The sequence below is a fragment of the Gekko japonicus genome, unplaced genomic scaffold, assembly GCF_001447785.1.
Source record: "Gekko japonicus isolate JY-2015 unplaced genomic scaffold, Gekko_japonicus_V1.1 scaffold594, whole genome shotgun sequence".
Classification (NCBI taxonomy): domain Eukaryota; kingdom Metazoa; phylum Chordata; class Lepidosauria; order Squamata; family Gekkonidae; genus Gekko; species Gekko japonicus.
This window is the reverse complement of record NW_015160852.1, coordinates 640,215-660,638: the sequence shown is the minus strand read 5'-3', so window position 1 is coordinate 660,638 and position 20,424 is coordinate 640,215. Positions and strand designations below refer to the sequence as shown.

General features: G+C 41.9%; 1 protein-coding gene across 4 annotated transcripts in view; it reads right to left on the bottom strand.

Moving 5' to 3' along the window:
• Positions 1 to 12,324: 12,324 nt before the first annotated feature.
• Positions 12,325 to 20,424, bottom strand: part of NUDT4 (nudix hydrolase 4) — a 33,943-nt gene continuing 25,843 nt past the window's right edge. For 3 of the 4 annotated variants that reach the window (XM_015421044.1, XM_015421031.1, XM_015421051.1), the window contains exons 3-5: positions 18,162 to 18,206; positions 15,239 to 15,326; positions 12,325 to 13,912 (exon numbers count right to left, since the gene is read on the bottom strand). In XM_015421044.1, the coding sequence (XP_015276530.1) occupies positions 13,710 to 13,912; positions 15,239 to 15,326; positions 18,162 to 18,206 (336 nt within the window). In that variant the 3' untranslated portion in view covers positions 12,325 to 13,709. The remainder of the gene's footprint in view (positions 13,913 to 15,238; positions 15,327 to 18,161; positions 18,207 to 20,424) is intronic. The other variant, XM_015421037.1, reaches the window with a different exon arrangement.

Genomic DNA, 20,424 nt, shown 5'->3' with positions numbered 1-20,424 from the left:
CAATGACACACAGCCATGGTTTGCATGGATAGATGGTTTAACTGATGAGTAAACATACTGAATGTTAAGTATGATTATGGCCTAAAACAAATGTAGTTGTATGCTTTTCAAGGAAGAGTATTTCCAGCACATCATGGTTCCTGTAAAACATCTCATGGGTGACTTGAATCACAAATTATGTGTATGTAAGCTTAATGTTTTAGGGTTATTTTGAAATGCCTGATAGGTTCTGTTTAACATCTTCTGACTGTAATGTTATGACACTGAAATAAAAGGAAGAGTGATTATTCATTACCCAGTGAGCTTCTCATTTTAAGTATGTCCCCCATTCTAGTAAGACCTGTTGCTCTCTTAGTATACTTTGTGTACCTTTAGGAAAACAAATGCTCCAGTTCTTCCAGTTAGAAGGAAATATAAGAGTGGTGTTTAAGGGTGAGATCTTTATGTTTACCAAATATACACTGAATAATATTGAAGTTTTAATGGCCCAAAGGGTCCTTTGGTGTTGTGACTGGATTGTGCTGGACCCAGAGTAGCGCTTATTCAATAAATAGATTTTGCTCATTTGTCTTCATTTCTGCTCCTATTGCTGTAACAAGTCTCTAAACACACGATTCATCATATAAATACCAAAAAATGGCCTTCATAGTTTCATTAGATTTCTCAGATATAGCTATCTAGTATTTTTATTTTTATTTACTTATTTCAATTTATATTCCACCCTCCCCGCAAGTGGGGTCAGGGCGGATCACGAGTAGGCGCTAAAACACATAAATATAATATTCCAGAATAATTAAAATACAAATAATTAAAAACAGTTTAAAACAACATAGATTAGAACAGGTCACATTTATCTCTGCACATAATTTCCAGGCTGGCCCCATTGGGTCTCTGAGATCTTCTTAATCTGGGCCACACAGAGGTGGTAAGCTTCAGCAGGGGAGGCCAGTTTATACTGGACGCCTGCCTCCTCAGCCAAAGGCCTGGCAGAACAGCTCCATTTCACAGGCCCTGTAAAGTCCCACAGGGCCCTGATCTCAGACGGGTGCATGTTCCACCAGGCTGGCGTCCGGGCAGAAGAAGCCCTGGCCTTAGTCGAGGCTAAGTGGACCTTCCTTGGGCTGAGGACAACCAGCAGATCTTGACCGGCAGAGTGCAAGGCTCTCCAGGTTACATATGGGGATTTTAACTTTTAATTTTCTGCTTGTACTGTATACTAAGGAGATATTTCATTGGCATAATGCTTACTGCCTGGTAGCAGCCAAAGCCAGAACTGAAGTAAACAGGAGAAAATGCCAGTAGGGAAATGGCTTAGTTTTTAAAAGTTGATTTCCTTCTGTCATTTCTATGGGTTAGGGAGGAGGCTACAGCAAGGGTCATGGCCACTATCCATAAATTAGAGGTACAGGGAAGCACAAGTTTACATGAAAGGCTTTTGCCACCTGCTTTATCAGGCAAAAGCAAGAAACTAGAAGGTATTTTCCAACTATAGAATGGCTACGATCTAGGCTTGGACTACAATACCTGTCTTGTTCCTGTTCTTAAATTTCTAGCCAGTTCCTTGTATATGGGAATTTGCAGTACCATACAAATGAGGAACAGCTTCCTATAGGAATTGCCCACTGTAATCTGGATTTCAGCTAAATTTTCTCTTACCATGCATACTTAGCATGGAAACTACTCATATGTCACAGAAAGCTTTAGGAATAATAGTTTTCAGGAGATAAAATTTTGTTCCCAGAGGAACATGTGGTACAACTGTGCCAGCGGATTGAGGTTTTTCATGTATTTTTGCATCTGTGTACAGAGCCTTTATTATTATGTGGCCCTGGATGATTTACAGATTACTTTTAACAAGCTGCAAGTAGCAGTACCATTTCTCTCTCTCTCCTTTCTGTAGCAGCAACTAATCATTTATAGTAGTCAGTAATGTTATATTCTAATTGGTCAGCCAACTTTGGATACTTAAATCTGGTGATTGGAGCTGTGAAGGAACAAGATGGATCTTTCTACAAACCTGAAAAGGACCCCAGGTTTGCAGAAAAATGTGACATTTCCCCCAAAACCTACCACATTGGGAAGTTTAGAAAAGCCACACACACAAAAAAAGGAGTGCCTGTAGCTTTAAGCAACAGATTTCCTCAGTTGCTGTTGTTAGGCAACCACTTTTCCAAGCTGGGTTTCTCTGAGTTAAGGCAGGGGGAAGAGGCAGGGCTCTTTTCAGGCCTCTTTTGACCTTTGAGGGAGGACTCATTAGGGCCAGGCCTGAGTAGGCTTGCCAACTCCAGATTCAGAAATTCCTGGAGATTTGGGGGTGGAGTCTGGGGAGGGGAGAGGCCTCAGCTGTATATAATGCCATAAAGTCCACCTTCCAAACCAGCCATTTTCTCCAGAGGGACAAATCTCTGTCATCTGGAGTTCAATTAGGGATCTCTAGGTCCCACCTGGAGGCTGGCAACCTTAGGCCTGGAAGCCACCTCTGAGTGACTTGATATCACCCGACTTGTGTGACTCAACTAGGCCTGGCTGATTGCTACTGTTCAACAGAAGCCACCCTATGAAAGCCAGTGTGATGTAGCAGTTAGAGCTTCAGAATACGGTCTGCGAGACCCAGGTTCAGATGCCTATCTTGTTGTTGAAGTTCACTGGGTGATTTTGAAACAGTTACGTATACTCTCAGCCTAATCTACTTCATAGTGTTATGCAGAAAAAAGGAGAGAGGCGTATAATGTAAACTGCTTTGGTCCCCACTGTGGAGAAAAGTGGTGTATAAATGAGGTAAATTATTTATTTATTTTTGTATCTATATCCCGCCCTATCCCGCAATGGGCTCAGAGCGGCTCACAACAAAAATAGAAACAATAAATATATGATTAAAAACCAGTTAAATAAAACAAGATGCAGCAAAAAACATCACATCAGTCCAGAGAAGCCCTATACACTTCCCATGAAATGTTAGCAGGATGTTAGGCATCTGTAGACATACTATGGGCAGGGAAGGCCAAGATGGTAAAAAAAACATCCACCACCTCAACCAAAGGCCTGACAGAACAGGCCCGCTTTGCAGGCCCTGAAGAATTGTAGTAAGTCTCGCAGGACCCTGATCTCAATTGGGAGTGCATTCCACCAGGCAGGGGCCAGGGTAGAGAAGGCCCTGGCCCTGGCTAAGGCTAAGCAGACATCCTTCAGGCCAGGAACTACCAGTAGGTGTTGTTCAGCAGAGCACAAGGCTCTCCAGGGCATATATGGAAAGAGACAGTCCAAAAGGTGTAGTTGAAGATGGGAGGCAAATAAATAAAAAGTTGATGAATGACTGAGAAGGAGAGAAGGAGGCATTTGCATGACTGAACTAGACCTGGCTGCTTACTAGTTTTCAACTGGGCCACAGTTTTCCTAGGTAGAGGCTGCTGGGGGGGGGACTTAAAACAGAGGGACAGATAAAGGTAAGCTGTTGAATGGGAAGGATAAGGTTGTCAACCAGAGATTAGGAAATTCTTAGAGATTTGGGAGGTGGAGTCTGGGGAGGGAGGTGTATGAATGACTACCATATTCTAATTGCTCACCTATGGCAGCAACCTGATCATAATATATAGGGAATTGATATTTTCCCATTAATTTGTTCTCAAAATCCCAGCAAAATACAACCAAACTACACTTTTTAAAAATTCTTCAAGTGTAAAGGCTTTAAAACATAGCAAAAGTAAAGCATAGACCTTTAAAAAAATGCTCTTAAGCATCAACATCATGTTTCCACAAGCCTGAGATTTTTTATTAGTTTACCTGACAACAGGCACTGACCTAACAAAAAGGCATCTGAATAAAACACACCTTAAGGCTATTGAACAATTTGGGTTTTTTTATAAATTTAAAATGCAGAGCTTCAGAGTTCTGAACTGATCATGATCAATACAAAAAAGTTATACTTTATTTTCACAGGTTACAGAAATTTGATCTGTTTTAAAACAGATATAGCTTTGTTCATATCTATTCCATTTGAACTATGATTTAACTTAGCATGATTTTTCTTCTTCACACAACTCATATGTTGGCTTGGACGCAGAGAACTGCAACCTCCTGCTGTCCACCGTGCTCCTGAAAGCTGCACTTTTTAAATGGGGGGGGCCCTTCCCTTCTCCCTTACGACAGTAGAAATACCTGGGCACAAGCCACTGTTCTAATGAAACAGTCTTATAGTGACCATGTACAAACTCAGTTACAGTATTTCAACCTTGGTATGTGGTAATGTGTAGTTTCAGGGCTTGTAGGAGACTGAAAGTTGAAAAGTCCTTGGTTAAAGAAGGCTCAGCCCTGGACTTACAAGGGGGTCTTAAACCACCCTGCCCCATCTGAGATACAGGGATAACAATGATCAACCATACAGTGTTTATTATCTATTTAGTACATTTTCATCCCATCCTGTAGTAAGAATCACTGAGATTAATTATAAGCGTTTATGTAATTTAAAGTGTCCTGTAAAGAATTACATACTACTTCACTAGTATTTCACTACTCAATCTCTGTTACAGATTTGCTACCTTCAGGTTACGCTTTACAACCAACAGTGACTTGGGCAATGTTACCTTGACATAATCATTTCTAAATGCTTACGTTAACCCACTTATGAGGACTAGCTGAACCTGAGTACAGTGTGAGTACTCTAGATTGTTTGAAGAGTTATACAATGAGCAAAAGAATCATTAGGAATTAAATAATTGCCATAGGCTGTGCATTATAAAATGGTAGAACACACTGAGGAAAGAAGCAATTTCTTAGTATACTTTAAAAGTTATAGTAAGTGGAAGAATCATTAGAAGATGTACTGTGGGTTTCATAAAACCTTGCTTTTATTGCTATAAGAAATTAACTATGTAATTAGAAATGTAATTCTTTTAGCAGGAAAATATTTTTCCAAACACCATAAAATATTTAGTCACCACAATTTAAACTCACTTTCCCCTTAGTGTTAGAGGCAATCACAATAAGATTAAAGTAGCCAGAGAGATCACAGTTGTTTATTTTTCAGTCTTCAATCTCAATAAGATGGCATCATACTTCTTGAACACCCAGTATCAGTTCTATGTTGCAACTAAGATTCCAATTTAGTGATAAATGTTTAAGTGAAGTATCCAAAACACTGGTTGGTGGTTTAAGATCAATCACTCTCACAGCAATAGCGGTAAGACAATATGTGCTACATGTCAGGATAAATGGACAGCTTTACATTTTATTGCCTACCTAGGTAGAGGAGTCAATGTTACATGAACTTCCCCACCTGTGAAAGTGTGTGGTAACCCTTAGAAAGTACCAACGAGCAACAACGTTTCCAAGTAGCTGGACTACCTTATATCCAGAAAGTTTCATCCTTGCCAAGAACTTGGGACTAGTTCCTGAGTTCTTCCAGCACTTCCATGGCAAGATACAATAGGTCCGAAATTACTTTATGCAGAAAGGTATTAACTCAAGAATTGCTGATCATGTATCCTCCCATAACGTGATGGGATAACTGGGTCAAGGGAAGTAATCCCCCGAAGTTACTTGCCCCAACAGGGGAATACATACAGATGTTTCTCAATCAAATTCATTCCTACCCATCCTGGGCTCAGCCCTAAAGTACGAGATCCTCATTATGAAGCTTCCTTGTCATGTCTAACTTGCCATCCATTATTATTAACTCAGCATAAGGAAGATGAATGGAAGTTCCTGATTTCCTTCTACTAGAAATCTGTGCAGAAAACAGATGGAAGCCAGCACCAAAGGGCACAGACACTAGAAATCTGTGCAGAAAACAGATGGAAGCCAGCACCAAAGGGCACAGACACAGCTTTGTCCAGGTAATGCCATCATAGTGTTGATCCCCCCCCCCCACTGCAGAGGGCAGTACACAAAAAGCTTGCTGATACTAGAGTACTCCACGCAGGTTGGGGTGTCAATAAAAGTCACATTACCTTCTACCACTGGCTATGCTCCTACTCAAAGCTACTGTGTTCATGCCTTGCAATTCCAAAAGAATTCTGAAGCAGTTCTTAAAGACATCACCCTTTCCAGCTCTATCCCTTTATTCCCCAGCAATGCTCCCTCTAAGCTGTGGAGTCTTGTAAGCAAAAATTCTAATTTGTGAGCTACTGGCATAAAAGTTGTGAGTGAGCAATTTGGCTACTGCATAAATTAGTTTGTTCTGGAGCCATCCTCCCTGAGCTAAAACAAAAATGTGAGCTGGAGGCTAAAAATTGTGAGCTAGCTCACGCTAACTCAGAGGGAACACTGTTCCCCAGTATAGTCCATTAGGGCTGAGTGTCTGTATCTGGCCGGGCAATTCCAACAGCCCCACCTCAGCATAAAAGCAGGCCTGCTGCTGCTGCTGGACTGGAGAAGCCTCTGGCCAGGACACTCTGCACCCAAGCCAGAGACTGGTGGGGAGGCTTGGGGGACTGGTGGGGAAGAGGCGTGGCACTTTGGGATCTTCTGCTGCTGCAACTGCCCACCCACCTTCCAACCTTCTAGCTCTCCTCCCAGCCCCAGCACAGTCCATTAGTGCTGAGTACCTATATCTGGCCGGGCAATTCCAGCAGCCCCATCCCAGCATAAAAGCTAGCGTGCTACTAGATGGCAGGCCACCACTGGGGATGCCCCTTTGGGATGATACAAGGGTGAGGGTACCTTTTTGATTGTCCCTAACCATCCCACTGCTTTTGTGGGCCTACGTCTGGGACCTGGCTGAGGGAGCATCCGTGGGGCCAAGAGGGGAGATGGTAGGAGCCCCAATTAGCATAGTGATGGGTAGATGGAAAGAGGAATGGCCAGGTAAGGAGAACACGGCCCAGACAGCTAACAGCTGTGCCGTGTTCTGCCCCCCCCCCCCGGTGGGTTTGATGGTTGCCATGTCAGCGAGCCCTCGGATTTCCTGGATGTTGCTTCTAAATGCTAGATCAGTGAAAAATAAAACCTCCCTCACCCATGATCTAATTGGTGAGGAGGTAGCTGATCTGGCATGTATAACCAAGACCTGGGTAAGTGAACGAGGAGTGAACGCTTTAATGTTTCTTCATAGGGAAAGTGTTCCAACCCTTTTATCATTCTAGTTGCCCTTTTCTGCACTTTTCCCAATGCTATAATATTCTTTCTGAGGTGTGGTGATCAGACTTGCACACGGTATTCCAAATGAGGTTGCACCATCGATTTATACTGGGGCATTATGATACTGGCTGATTTGTTTTCAATTCAGCATCAGGGCTGACGTGAAAGCCAGGGGAGGGGGAGTTGGTGTGGTCTATAGAATTCCATCTCTCTCATCAGGCGCCCTGTCCGTCTGACAACTGGTCTGGAATGTTTGCATCTTGTGCTAGGCCAGCAGGACAGACTGGGGAGTCTGGTGTACTGCCCACCCTGCAACCCATTAGTCTCCCTACCTGAGCTGTTGGTCCCGGGGAGACTTCAACATCCACGCTGAGGGCACCTTATCCGGAGTGGCTCAGGATTTCATGGTTGCCATGACAAATGTAGGACTGTACCAACATGTCATTAGCCCAACGCATATGGTGGGGCATACTCCAGACTTTTTTTCAGCTGGATGTGAGGATGGTGCTCTGAGTGTGAGGGACTTTGACTTAGTCCCTTTATCATGGTTAGATCACCGCCTGTTGAGATTTAGACTTACAATGGTTTTTCCCCTCCACAAGGGTGGGGGAGCCATTAAGGTGGTCCGCCCCCAGAGGCTAATGGATCCAGATGGCTTCCAGGGGGTTCTGGGGGGTTTTCTGGCTGACATGGCTGGCGCTCCTGTCGAAAGCCCTGGCCGCTCTGTGGAATACAGAAATGGCCTGGGCGATTGACATGATCACTCCTAAGCGCCCTCTCTGTTGTAGAGCTAATACAGGACCATGGTATAACCCAGAGCTGAGAGTGATGAAACAACTAAGGAGACGGCTGGAGTGCAGCTGGAGGAGGTCTCCCAAGTGAACACAATAAGAACCTGGTAAGGTAAAGGTAAAGGTTCCCTTGCTCGAAAGCCAGTCAAATTCGACTCTAGGGTTGCGATGCTCATCTCCGTTTCAAAGCCGAAGAGCCAGCGCTGTCCGAAGAAGTTTCCATGGTCATGTGGCCGGCATGACTAAACGCCAAGGCGCACGGAACGCTGTTACCTTCCCACCGAAGTGGTACCTATTTATCTACTTGCAATTTCTTGCTTTCGAACTGCTAGGTTGGCAGGAGCTGGAACTAGAGATGGGAGCTCACTCCATCTTGAGGCACCTGGGTCTCGAACTGCTGAACTACTGACCTTCCACAGCCTGCAGTTCAGCGTCTTAACCACTTGAGCCACCGCAGCCTGGTATGTGCCTACAAATTGGGTGTATTTTGAGACTGTGAGGGCAGCAAAGACAGAATACCTCACTGCCTCTATTCAATGTGCTCTTTACCACCCAGCGGAGCTTTTCAAGGTTGTCTGGAGCTTATTACATCCTGGAACCATCTCTGGCCTACTGTAATCTACTCGCTGAGCATATCCAGGAAAAAAAATTGTTGCATTTATCAGGACTTGGACTCCAGTTACAGCAGTTGAATCGGTGGAGCTATCCAGAGCACAGTCCAGTCTTATTGGATGGGTTTCCGTTGGTACAGCTCAAGGATGTGGACAAGGTTCTTGGACAGGTTCATGAAACCACCTCTGAACTGGATCCTTGTCCCTCCTGGCTTATAAAAGCCAGTGAGGGAGGGATAACTGGCTGGCCCAGGAAGATCATCAATGTCTCTTTGTGAGAGGGAATGGCATCAGATTTGCCATCATCAATGTCTCTTTGTGAGAGGCAATGGCCACTTCTCAAGAAACCCTCCCCTGACCCAGAAAATTTGAACAACTATAGGCCAGTAGCAAATATTCTTTTCCTGGGCAAGGCTCTAGAGAAAGTGGTGCCAATCAACTCCAGGCAATCTTGGATGAAACTGATTACCTAGATCCATTTCAATCAGGGCTCAGGCCTGGATTTGGCATGGAAACAGCCTTGGTCCTCTGTATGATGACCTATGCCGGGAGTGAGACGGGGAAGCGCAACCCTGTTGGTACTACTGGACCTCTCCGCAGCTTTCAATACCATCAACCGTGGCATCCTTCTGAAGCAGCTAAGATGGGAGTGGGGGGCACTGCACGGCAGTGGTTTCGCTCCTACTTGGAGGGCCGTCTCCAGAATGTGGTGCTTGGGGAATATTGTTCAGCCCCATGGATTCTCCAGCATGGCATTTTTCAAGGGTTTGCTCTGTCCCCCATGCTATTCAACATCTACAAAAAACCGCTGAGTAGGGTCATCCAGAGTTTGAGTGTGTTGCCATCAGTATGCTGATGACATACAGCTTTATTTCTCCTTTTCATTGTCAGCAGGTAAGCCTGTGGATGTGCTAAACAGGTGTCTGGCTACAATAATGGACTGGATGAGGGCTAACAAGTTGAAACTCAGTCCAGACAAGACTGAGATGCTGTTGGTGAGTGATTCCTTTGATTGGATGGGAGGTGTTCAACCTGTTCTAGACAGGGCTGCCCTCCCCCTGAAGGAGCAGGTTCGCAGCTTGGGGGTACTCCTTGATCCACCTCTGTCACTTGAAGCTCAGGTGGCATCGGTGGTTCAGAGGGCTTTCTACCAGCTTTGGCTGGTGACCCAGTTGCACCCCTATCTGGACAAGGATAGCCTGGCTTCAGTAATTTATGCTCTGGTATTCCCCAAATTAGATTACAGCAACACACTCTACATGGGACTGCCCTTAAAGATGGTTCAGAAACTGCAGCTGGTGCAGAATGCGTCAGCTAGATTAATAACTGGGACCCAGAGGTCTGAATCCATAAGACCAGTTCTGGCCCACCTGCATTGGCTAGCTGTACGCTTCTGGTCCCAATTCAAGGTGCTGGTCTTAACCTATAAAGCCCTACCCGGCTTGAGACCACAATGTCTATCGGACCACCTCTCCCAACCCCAATCTACTGAGACACTACACTCAACATAAGAACATAAGAGAAGCCAATGTTGGATCAGGCCAATGGACCATCCAGTCCAACACTCTGTCACACAGTGGCCAAAAATACAGATCCCTTTGGGGCCTTCCTCTGGGTGCCAACCCCTTGAGAGGCTTGGAGGGTGGCAACCAGTGTTCCCTCTGAGTTAGTGTGAGCTAGCTCACAGTTTTTTAGCCTCCAGCTCACCCATTTTTGTCTTGGCTCAGGAAGGATGGCTCCAGAGAAAACTAATGTATGTGGTAGCCAAATCGCTTGCTCACAACTTTAATGGCGGCAGCTCACAAAGTAGAATTTTTGCTCACAAGACTTCATAGCTTAGAGGGAACATTGGTGGCAACTAAGGGGAGGGCCTTTTTGGTGGCTGTCCCCCATCTTTGGAACAACCTCCCTCCTGCGGCCCACCTGGCGCCAAATTTGCCATCTTTCCCACACCAGGTTAAGACAACCCTCTTTGTGGACGCCTTTACAGACCTCCTTGGCCATGCACAGACCTGATACGATTAACCAGGTACTTTCCTTTCACTTTGGATTAGGTCTTTTCGGTCTGGTCTATAGTTTTTAATGTTTTTCATGTTATCTTAAATACATTGAATTCTTAATGCTTTATCTATTGTATTTTATTGTTTTTATACTTCTTGTAAACTGCCCAGAGAGCTTCAGCTACAGGTTGTATAGAAATGAAATAAATAATAATTCCTGTTTACAGGCTTAAAAATAAAGTTGCATCCTAGGTTCCTATCTGCGACCTAGGAAATAAGTAGGCAAAATTGCCTAGATGACAGAAAGGCGAAATAAGCACCACCACGGCTTTTACTAAGCTTCCCAGGAACTTCTTAAACTAGTGTCCTGGGATCATTGCTTTATAACATTGCATGGAAAAGGGGCATCAAGTACTTGTGCTCAGACATTAAAAACCATTAATGGGTGAAAGTAGAAAATGAAGAATCACTTCCAGATCACCTAGATTCAGGAAGATGAGCTATATGAAGTACACCCACAGCTATAGGTTGTTTCAATTTTTATTTTGGAAGTTCATTTCAGATATAAAAAGTCAAAATTCTTACACCAGTCTTTAAAAGAAAGCCATGCACACAGTTCAAAATGTTTACAACTTAAATGGTAGTTTTTCCTTCAATTTTTTTACTTCTCAGAAGCATGTTGAGGAATTATTTCCAACATATTAACAATAATCTGTTTAGTTTTCAGCTGCCCTCCAGGATGACTGTTTCACTTTTAATAGCATCTATCACTTACATAAATACTCTTGCAGTAGTTTAGTGGCATGTTCCCAAGTTCAACTGTTCACGGTAACATGCTTCTACTATACTGAGTCTATATTTGTCTGGTAATGACCTCACAATCCAAGACTTACTAAATCTAAAACATGGATTAGTGTGTGGCATATGATCCAAATAAATCCTTATCCCTATGCAGGTAAAGCCAGGCACAGATTCAAAGGCCACTTAGAAGAAACAAGTCCAGGTTCCTAGTGCCACAAAAAACCCCTCACAATCTACTTTCAAATCCCTCCATTTTATTTGTCAAATCTGATCCTTTCATTGGAACTATATAATTATGATTTTGGCAGAAAACATCATGGCTGTCATCTTTGACAAGCATGTTGCACAGCCTATTCCTCTAAATGACTGGTTTTGGCAATGTCTATTAATTAAGTGTAACAAAGGTAGCTAAAAGCTTAGTGGATCTTTGTCATTCCAGTGTTATCATGTTGCAAGACAGATTTTGCAAGTCAGTTTTAGTAAGGGTCTTCATCGTAAGTTGCATAGACTGAAAAGGTCTGTACACCAAAATATTTACCATATGTGACACAGCAGGTTGGAATATTTATAAGCAATCACCTCTGATTTGGTTAGCATTGACAGCTGTACATTTTTACACAATACATAGTGTTAGAAACCAAAATAATCATGCATTACCAATATGCAGCTCCTACAAGATTGGCTTGTTTAAATTTCAAAAGTAAACTAGAGATGAAAGCAGCTGTGGGAACCATAAATCCAATCAATTTGCTTTAATGTAATGAACCAATGGCATTTCTCATTTTGTTTCCATGTGATCAGTTTCAAAGTGTTGAGAGATAAACGACTAATACGTGGGAATCTGGTACCAAAGTGCCAACTGAGAATGCTGAAGTTCTCATTTCAGGAAAAATGTATACTTTTTAGGAATCAGAAATTTCCCCAAACTGATTAGTGTGAGATTTTACATTGACGGGTGCTATTAGCATTCTTTTAATTTACATGAAACAGAATATGGAGAACGCCCTTTAAGCACAGCAGCCTAAAATGGCCTGCTGTTCCAGCAGTTCTATTCTGTGGCAGATATTCAAGTCTACTTTGAATTTTGGCTCTTAAAAGTAATACTCATGACTGATGTTCCTTGTTCAAATGCATTTATATATGGCACAATATTTATATTCCCAGTTTTTCTAGAGGGAAAGCTAATGACACCATTATTTCCCTTAAAAATTGTAACAGCACATGGATTAATTTATAGCAGCATTTTAAACAATGTTGAAGGTTGTGTAGGGTTGCCACCTTCAGCTCCAAAAGGGCTTCTGTGCCTTTAACAACTGTTTTCAGCAGAAATCCCTTAGACGATAACAGTGATATGAAAAAAACAAAACTAGGCTGTTTTAACTTTCTGCCTGTTATGTAGGTGCTAAGACACTAGAGCCCTAGGTGATAACCTAGTTTTGTGCGCAACACAGTATTTACATTACATTTACTTTTCACTTTACACCAGTTGGATTATTTACAGTGGGTTTATCTTACATAGAAACAATGAGAAGAGACAGTCTTCATGATAGAGGTAGTTTCTTTACCTCAGCCACAGTTCTGACTTTAGAGAAACAGGGAAGTTTAGTGGAAATGGTTTCAGAGACTTAAGTTTATAGAATCTGCATGTCCCTGTTTTTATGAGCAGAGATTAAAATAGGGCCAGGAATCATTTAAGTGTGTACTCTCTGCCTTTTCTTAATGCTCAAGCAGTTATCTTCCCAACACTGATCCAATTCACACAATTTCAAAGAAAGCAGGGATGGAACGCCTGCTATTGGAATGGCCAAGAAAGCTAACACTGACTTAAGCAAGAGGAGGACAAGCAGATTCTAACAGGGGTTGGTGTGTATGCACCTCAACAATCTGGCTGTTTGGCTAAATGTTGTCAGCAAGAGCAGTATGAAGTCTTTGGCAAAGACAAGTCCACCTGGCACTGCTCTGGTTAGGCTCTTCATGTGAAATACTAGGGAGGAGGAAGCTTCCTGAAATAGAAGAAGGCACTTGCTGTTGATTTCCACTGCCTCTTTACTCCTCCAGCTAACTATGTTAAAGTAGGGAAATAATAATGACAATACTAAAAAGTTTCCCCAAACTAATGGTTTGATTTTCAGGAAATTTACAAGGAAGAAAAATTAAGCTATACTCAAAAGCCAAATTACAAGTTCACTCTTATTTTTACCAGGTATTTAAGATAACTATATTTTAACTGTATTTTACTTTAAAGGGCCATTTAAGGCATCTTTAATTCCCTGTATGGCTTTGGCTTATTAAATATTATAAATTGCTAAAAACAAAAATAGGCCTGAACATACAAAGTATTCATACTCAGGGTTTTGATGAGTATACACATAGCACATTACCACCAAAAGACATTTCTCCTTGTGATGGCATACAAGAAAGTAATTCAGATTTTATCTTACAGTAGAGGGCAGCCCAGAAGTCTGTGTAGAAGTGACATAAAGAGAACTGTTACCAGGATGGGAAGAGACCACAGAATTTCCATTGGTTGGTGAACACCCTAATTTCAGTTTTTCCAAGTACTCTGCATGGACAGGCTTGTGACACTGAAGGACCTTGATAGCATCCTCAACTTTAAACCACTCTCTTTTCCTGCCTATGGAAAGAATACACAAAATAAGTTTCAAAGGATGACTAGTGTGCACACTGAAATTTGATAAACAGTATTTACTGCAATTCCTAAAGTTATTCTTTGTACACACTACAGTATCTAACACTGCAGAGGTGGGCCAAATGTAGCAAGCAAAATCATGAAAAGCAAGGACATTAAAGGCAGCCATGATCCTCAGCTGGGTTCCAGAAATCCCTGAGCTGGTCTGAGGTGCTGAATCTTGAACATCTAGTTTCTACAGTTCAATGAATGGTTCAGTGACAGACTATCAGTGACAAACTGGTGTCTACTTTTCATGCAGTATGTTAATTATTCACAAATAAATATGCTAATCAACTTATCCATATGCCCCTTTGCACAGGAACAAGTTAGATGTCCTTATTTACTGCTTGGTCTACTGCTTCACCTCTTAAAATTATTGGTTCATTAATATGTCCTTTCTGAATATCAATGCAGTACTTTACTCAAAATACAGCAGGTAGAACAGTTATAAATTATTCCAGCACAGGAACCAATCAGAATGGTGCTCTAAACAACCCAGGAGGAGTTTTGGGCTGGGGAGCATCAGTCCATTGAGGTTTTGACAATTGGGAGCTGGAGGTCTGGTGGGAGAAAGGACAAGGAACCTAGAACTGAAAGAGTGATGGAATTACAACTGGGTGTTCTGTGGGGTAACTGTAACGTTTAACAACAACATTAAAAGTAGAAAGCCTGCCTCAAAAGACTATCTTTCCCTGGAATGTACTGTTTAAAACCTGCCACCCTACTTCTCTACATTATCTCTGTGATCACCTCAATTTGTCCTTCTTTTTCAAATAAACTTCCAAGTAAACCATCCTGTTTCCTATCACTTTATTCTCTTCCTTCAGTTTCTGGCATGGGTGGGTTTATACCCAGACCCAGATTTTATCTTCTTGTACCGTTATTCCTGCTAAAATTCCCCAGGGGAAGGCAGGAAAGAGATGGAAAATGGAAGGTGATTCCCAGGAAAAATTCAGACCAAATTTTTTCAACAAATTTGCAATTTAGAGTGTCTTCAAAGATGGAGACATTCAGAAGGCAGTGAACAAATTAAATATAAAAATGATCTCTTTCCACAAACCACTTTTCAGTGCTTTCAAGCGAACTGTATTAGTGTTAAAATAATCTGGTTTTAGTTATTCTCAGTTATGTCTGGGAAAATGTTAAGTCTATACAATTTTAGCAGCAGGATATTGCATGTTTGATACCAGTTACACGAGAGATTTGCTAAAAATAGAGCTGTTCCTACAAACAGCATTATAAATAAGCACATGAGGAAAAAAGTCTTGCCTATATTAACTGAATCTTCCCAGTCTTCCAGGATTTCAGTCACTGTAAGAACATAAACATAAGTTCTATGCTTCCGGTCTTGATTCTGCTTCAATACGGAGAAAAAGGAAAAACACACACATTTTAATTACACTTGCATGACCAATGAACCAACCTTAAGTGCAGTGCTGTCCATATGTATACAGAAATAACTTTTATGTCTCCTAAGATTATAGTAAACTACTCATTTTGTTTAAAGACAATAGGGCACAACTGTGTCTAGCAATGTGTACGTCATTAGCAATCACAGACCACAAACATACTTTGTCCATTGACTGAAAACCAATAAAGGCATGAACACTCCAGTCTGAAGCACATTTCCTTGGGAGTCATGCTTACTGCTTTCATGGGAAATTATGGTTCAGTAGGAATTACAATTTGAATGAATTTCATAAAATCAATCATTTGTACAGGGTACAAACAGGGTTGGATCTAGCCAGCTCTATTACTCAATCCTGCATAATTCTGCTTCTTACTACAACCCCCAACTCTTGTCCATGTAGGTCCCATAATCACCAGCATAGCTGTCTTGGTGGGGACCCCATTCTCCCTTTCTGACAAGTGAAAAAGCTGGTCTCCTGCATTCACATATTAAGTTCTTACTCTACAATGCAGACCTTCAGTGTTTTCTGGAGAACTGCATACACCTATCCCTCTCACAACCTATATATATTATGGTAAACTACTTGTTTTGTTTAAAGACAACTATGACTGCCCTGTCAACTTTCCTCCCACAGAGGCAAGATTTTCCCTCCATTTTTCTTTCCCTTTCTGACTGAGCAGCCCGAGTTATCTGTTTTCTTCTGCCCCACCCTGTCTGGCTGTCTCACCCCATCTCAGTATGGTATTTTACTGCTGGCTCAGCCCAGGAGCCTGAGAGAAGGGTCAGGAATCACCCTTTAATTTAAACCACTGAAAATGGCACTTGAGACATTTTGAAAATCAAAATTAACAAAATATTTTATTGAACGTAGAGGGGAAAGGTCAGGTGAAATCAGGGGTTGAAAATTTCTAAGGTAAAATCAGTACATGCACAGACTTTAGTTCTTATGTTTAAGGCTAATGAGTTTCTTAAGCTTTTCACAGTGACTTAAATCTTTATGTTGAGAGCAATGTTCCCTCTAAGCTATGGAGTCCTGTGAGCAAAAATTCTACTTTGTGAGCTCCTGGCATTAAAGTTGTGAGCAGGTGATTTGGGCTACTGCATAAATTAGTTTGCTCTGGAGCCCCTCCTTCCTGAGCGAAGACAAAAACGTGTGAGCCGGAGGCTAAAAGACTGTGAGCTAGCTCACACTAACTCAGCTTAGAGGGAACACTGGTTGAGAGGCTTTTGTTCCAGTGTTTTCCCCAAACACTTCAGTATACTTTCTTTGAGTATTCTCTAACTCTTTTGCTTTCCAGAAGGCTGGTACACTTTTTCCAGGACCCAAACCCCTTCTCTTGAAACACCAGTACTTGTCTTGAGTTTTTAACTGACTCTTAAGGTCTCTAAAGGCAATTTGTAACCACACCAGGCCAGGGACCTCTGCACTCTTCAGAGCTAACTCCCTGTTGGACTGGGTAGCAAAATTCTCCTCCCACTAGAAGATCTTTCCCCTTTCTTTGGCATGAATGGGAGTCTTCGCCTACTTCCCAAACTTCCTTGCCAACTTTCCCCCCGTTCTCCTGTCTGTGAACTGCTCTCAGTTAGGGCTGAATTCTGAAACTGTCAGTTCTTGACTTTTTTCAACTGGGGCTGAAATCAGACTGAATTCTCCTCAGCATCCAGTTCAGAAGTCTTTCTCTGTTTGCTACCCAATCAGACTCCTTGGAGCAGTATGTCACTCAAGGCTCTCTGTCTCTGTGAAGAATTAACCGTTCACAGTCCTTCATCTGTTTGTACAGCACTTCTAAGCTTTTAAAAAGTGCAGTCCTCTCACAAAGAGACATTTTACAGTCTTCGACGAGTCATCTGGAAAAAAGCTTTTGGCTGTGTGTGTAAAGCCGTAATAAATGTTTAGCCTCTAAGATTCAATTGAAGGAGCAATTCTAAGCAACTCAACTCATTTATTTAATCAAACAGTAATATGTAATATGGAAAGCAACTATGATTTGTAATTTAGCTTATAATTAAACAAAGCCTTTTATTCAAACAGTATATAACAGATAAGTGATAAGGTTTACAGTATAAAGGGGTTGGAAGGCAATTAAGTTGTTTTAACTTTAAAGAGTGGGCAAGTCCTCTCACAGGAGGAGGAAAGGCTAAGTTCCTTTCTGTCGAGTTTTTGGTCCTAGGAATGAGAGGCAGCCCTCCATTTGGTTTTCTTTTTTAGGTGAAGTTGGCCTTTCTGAAGAATAAATTGGAAGTATCTAATAGTAAATAGTTAACTGAAGAGTGTCCAAAGTTATGTTAATATATGTATTGTAACTAATATGAGTATGGAAGAATAATTTAGGAAACTGAATTGAAATACATGTAACGGGTGGTACACGATAATAGGAGTCAGAATAGGAAGTAATTCTTGTTTTGTAATTAGGTATAATAGGAGTTAGTGGATGAGCCGGAGAACACTTTCTATGAATAAAGGGGGTGAATAATATAATAGATTGTTGGGAAAATTAATATTTTGTATTATTGTTCACTATAAAAATTAATAAACTGTAAATGAAGGGGGAAAAGTGCAGTCCATCACAACGACAGGGCACAACTGTGTCTAGCAATGTGTATGTCATTAGCAATCACAGAACTGCATACACCTATCCCTATCTCATATTTATATATTATTTTTACATTAATGTGACAATATTCCTGTCTCAAACTGGCTTTCTTGCACATAGAAAAGAGAACCTTAAAACTTCAGAGTACTTAAATTTCCAAGTATATATCTTTTTAAGGAAAGCTCACCTCAAATATTCCCAGCAATCTGCCTAGTTTTCCCTTCACTCCAGCCTGTAAAAATAAAAATAAAAAGACAATCAGGTTTCTTTTCTCTACCTTGTGGCAATTTATTAAAAATACTTATATACCCACCTTTGTACCAGGCACCCCAGGACCCAAGGCAGGTAACAATATAAAAATATTAAACAATTTACTAAAACATTAAAATGCATTAATAACAAAACTAAAACCTGTCCCGCTCAGCAGGGTATCCCTCCTTTGTCTAGATTCAGACAGCTTCAAAAGTCCTTGGAAACAGCTGTTTTGCTTCCTTGCCAGAAACCTGGGCGGGTAAGCCACAGAAAAAGCCTGAGCCTGGACCATAGCAGAACACGCCTTAGAAAATGGAGGAACTAATAATAGACCACGGTGCGAAGAGCAGAAGTGCAACATGGAAATATGCAGGGAGAGGCAGGCCTTCAAATATGTAGGCCCCAGGTCAACACCTTGAACTGGAACTAGAAATTAATCAGCAGGCAGTGAAGGGACCTCAGAATAGAAGTGAAAGGGTCCTGTTGGTTAGCCCCAAGTAATAGATAAGCTGCTGCATTTCACAACAGCTGCAGCTTCCACATCATCTTCAAGGACAGCTTCATGTACAGAGCATTACAAAAAATCCAAAAACCTAGCCTTGAGGTTACTGATGCATGGGATCAACATGGCCAGATTAGACATCTGCAAATTAGCTTCCTAATTAGTAGCTGGAAAAAGCACCTCTTTCTCCAACAAGAAACTAGGATCCAGCAAGACTCCCAAGCTTTTAATGAAGTCTTTCCCCAAAAGCTGCACCCCACTGACAGTAGGGAGAACAATCTCATTTGAAGCACTGACTCGTCCAGCCATCATCAGCTCTGTTTTATCTTGAATCGATTTCAGTTGAACACCACACTGAGCACTGGGCCAAGACAGAGACAACAGCAACAGGTGGCTTACTCAGAGTAATATACATTCAGATGTCATTGGCATATTGATGACAACCTACTTTAAAACTGTGGATGACCTCAATCAGGGGCCTTACAGATATTAAGCCCATGAAGTAACAGAGCCTTGTTGTGCTCCCTATCAGCTTCCAAAGGTATGATTCAGCACGTTCCACTTCAGCCTTTTGTGAGTATAGATTGGAGCCATCTCAACACCGCTGAGCCCAGATCCACCTCACCTTCTAGGCACCTCAGCAGTATCACATGGTCCACAGTATCAAAGGCTGCTGACAAATCTAGCAACAGCAATAGAGGTACATTCTCTTTGTCCCCAAGTCCTATTAAAGCCGTCTCTGTCTCAAACCAAGGCATAAAAAGACCAAGGCCAGATGTCTCATCCAAGTATTTCTGGGATTGCTGTGCCACTACCTGTTCAATAATCTTTCCCAAGCTGACAAGCAGCTGTGTTGTACTTACAATTTAACAACTACATTATAAATCATTTACAACTTAATGCCTCCCCGCACCCCACTGCAGCTCTGCCATGCCCCCCAAAGCTCTCATGGTTCCCAGCATTTCAGGGAGCTTAGAACTGCTGGGGGAGAAGGAAGGCAGGGAAAAATTCACCTGTGAATATCTTGCATCTAATAGGCTCTATTCCAGAACACTGGGAGAACAAAGCTAGTTTTAAGAGCATCCAAAGATCTAGACATTTAAAACAACAATCAACAAGCATGATATCAGCATTAAACAGGACATCCTGAAAGTCTCAGGTAATGGCAAGGTAGATCCCATATACAAGTCTGGTCCTGCAACAAAAAGAGTTTGTACCATATATGAATTTAATATTCCAAAACAGTTTTCTGGCCTTGAGTACAGACTGATAGTTTAATCAGAGATGAGTAGGGATGTGCAAAAAAAAAAAATTCGGTAAAATTCGGATTCGGGTTTATTGGACCCGAATTTTTTCGGGAAACCCGAAAAAACCCGAATATCTATACCGGTAAAGCATAGATATCTGAAAATTTTCGGGAATCCCGAAAAATTCGGGTCCATTGTAACCAATGGGGCCATTGAAGTCAATGGCAAAAATCCTCTTGAAACTTTGCGGGGGGCTGGGGGGGAGGGGGTTTGGGTTTTTTTCGGGAAACCCGAAAAAACCCGAATATCTATACCGGTAAAGCATAGATATCTGAAAATTTTCGGGAATCCCGAAAAATTCGGGTCCATTGTAACCAATGGGGCCATTGAAGTCAATGGCAAAAATCCTCTTGAAACTTTGCGGGGGGCTGGGGGGGAGGGGGTTTGGG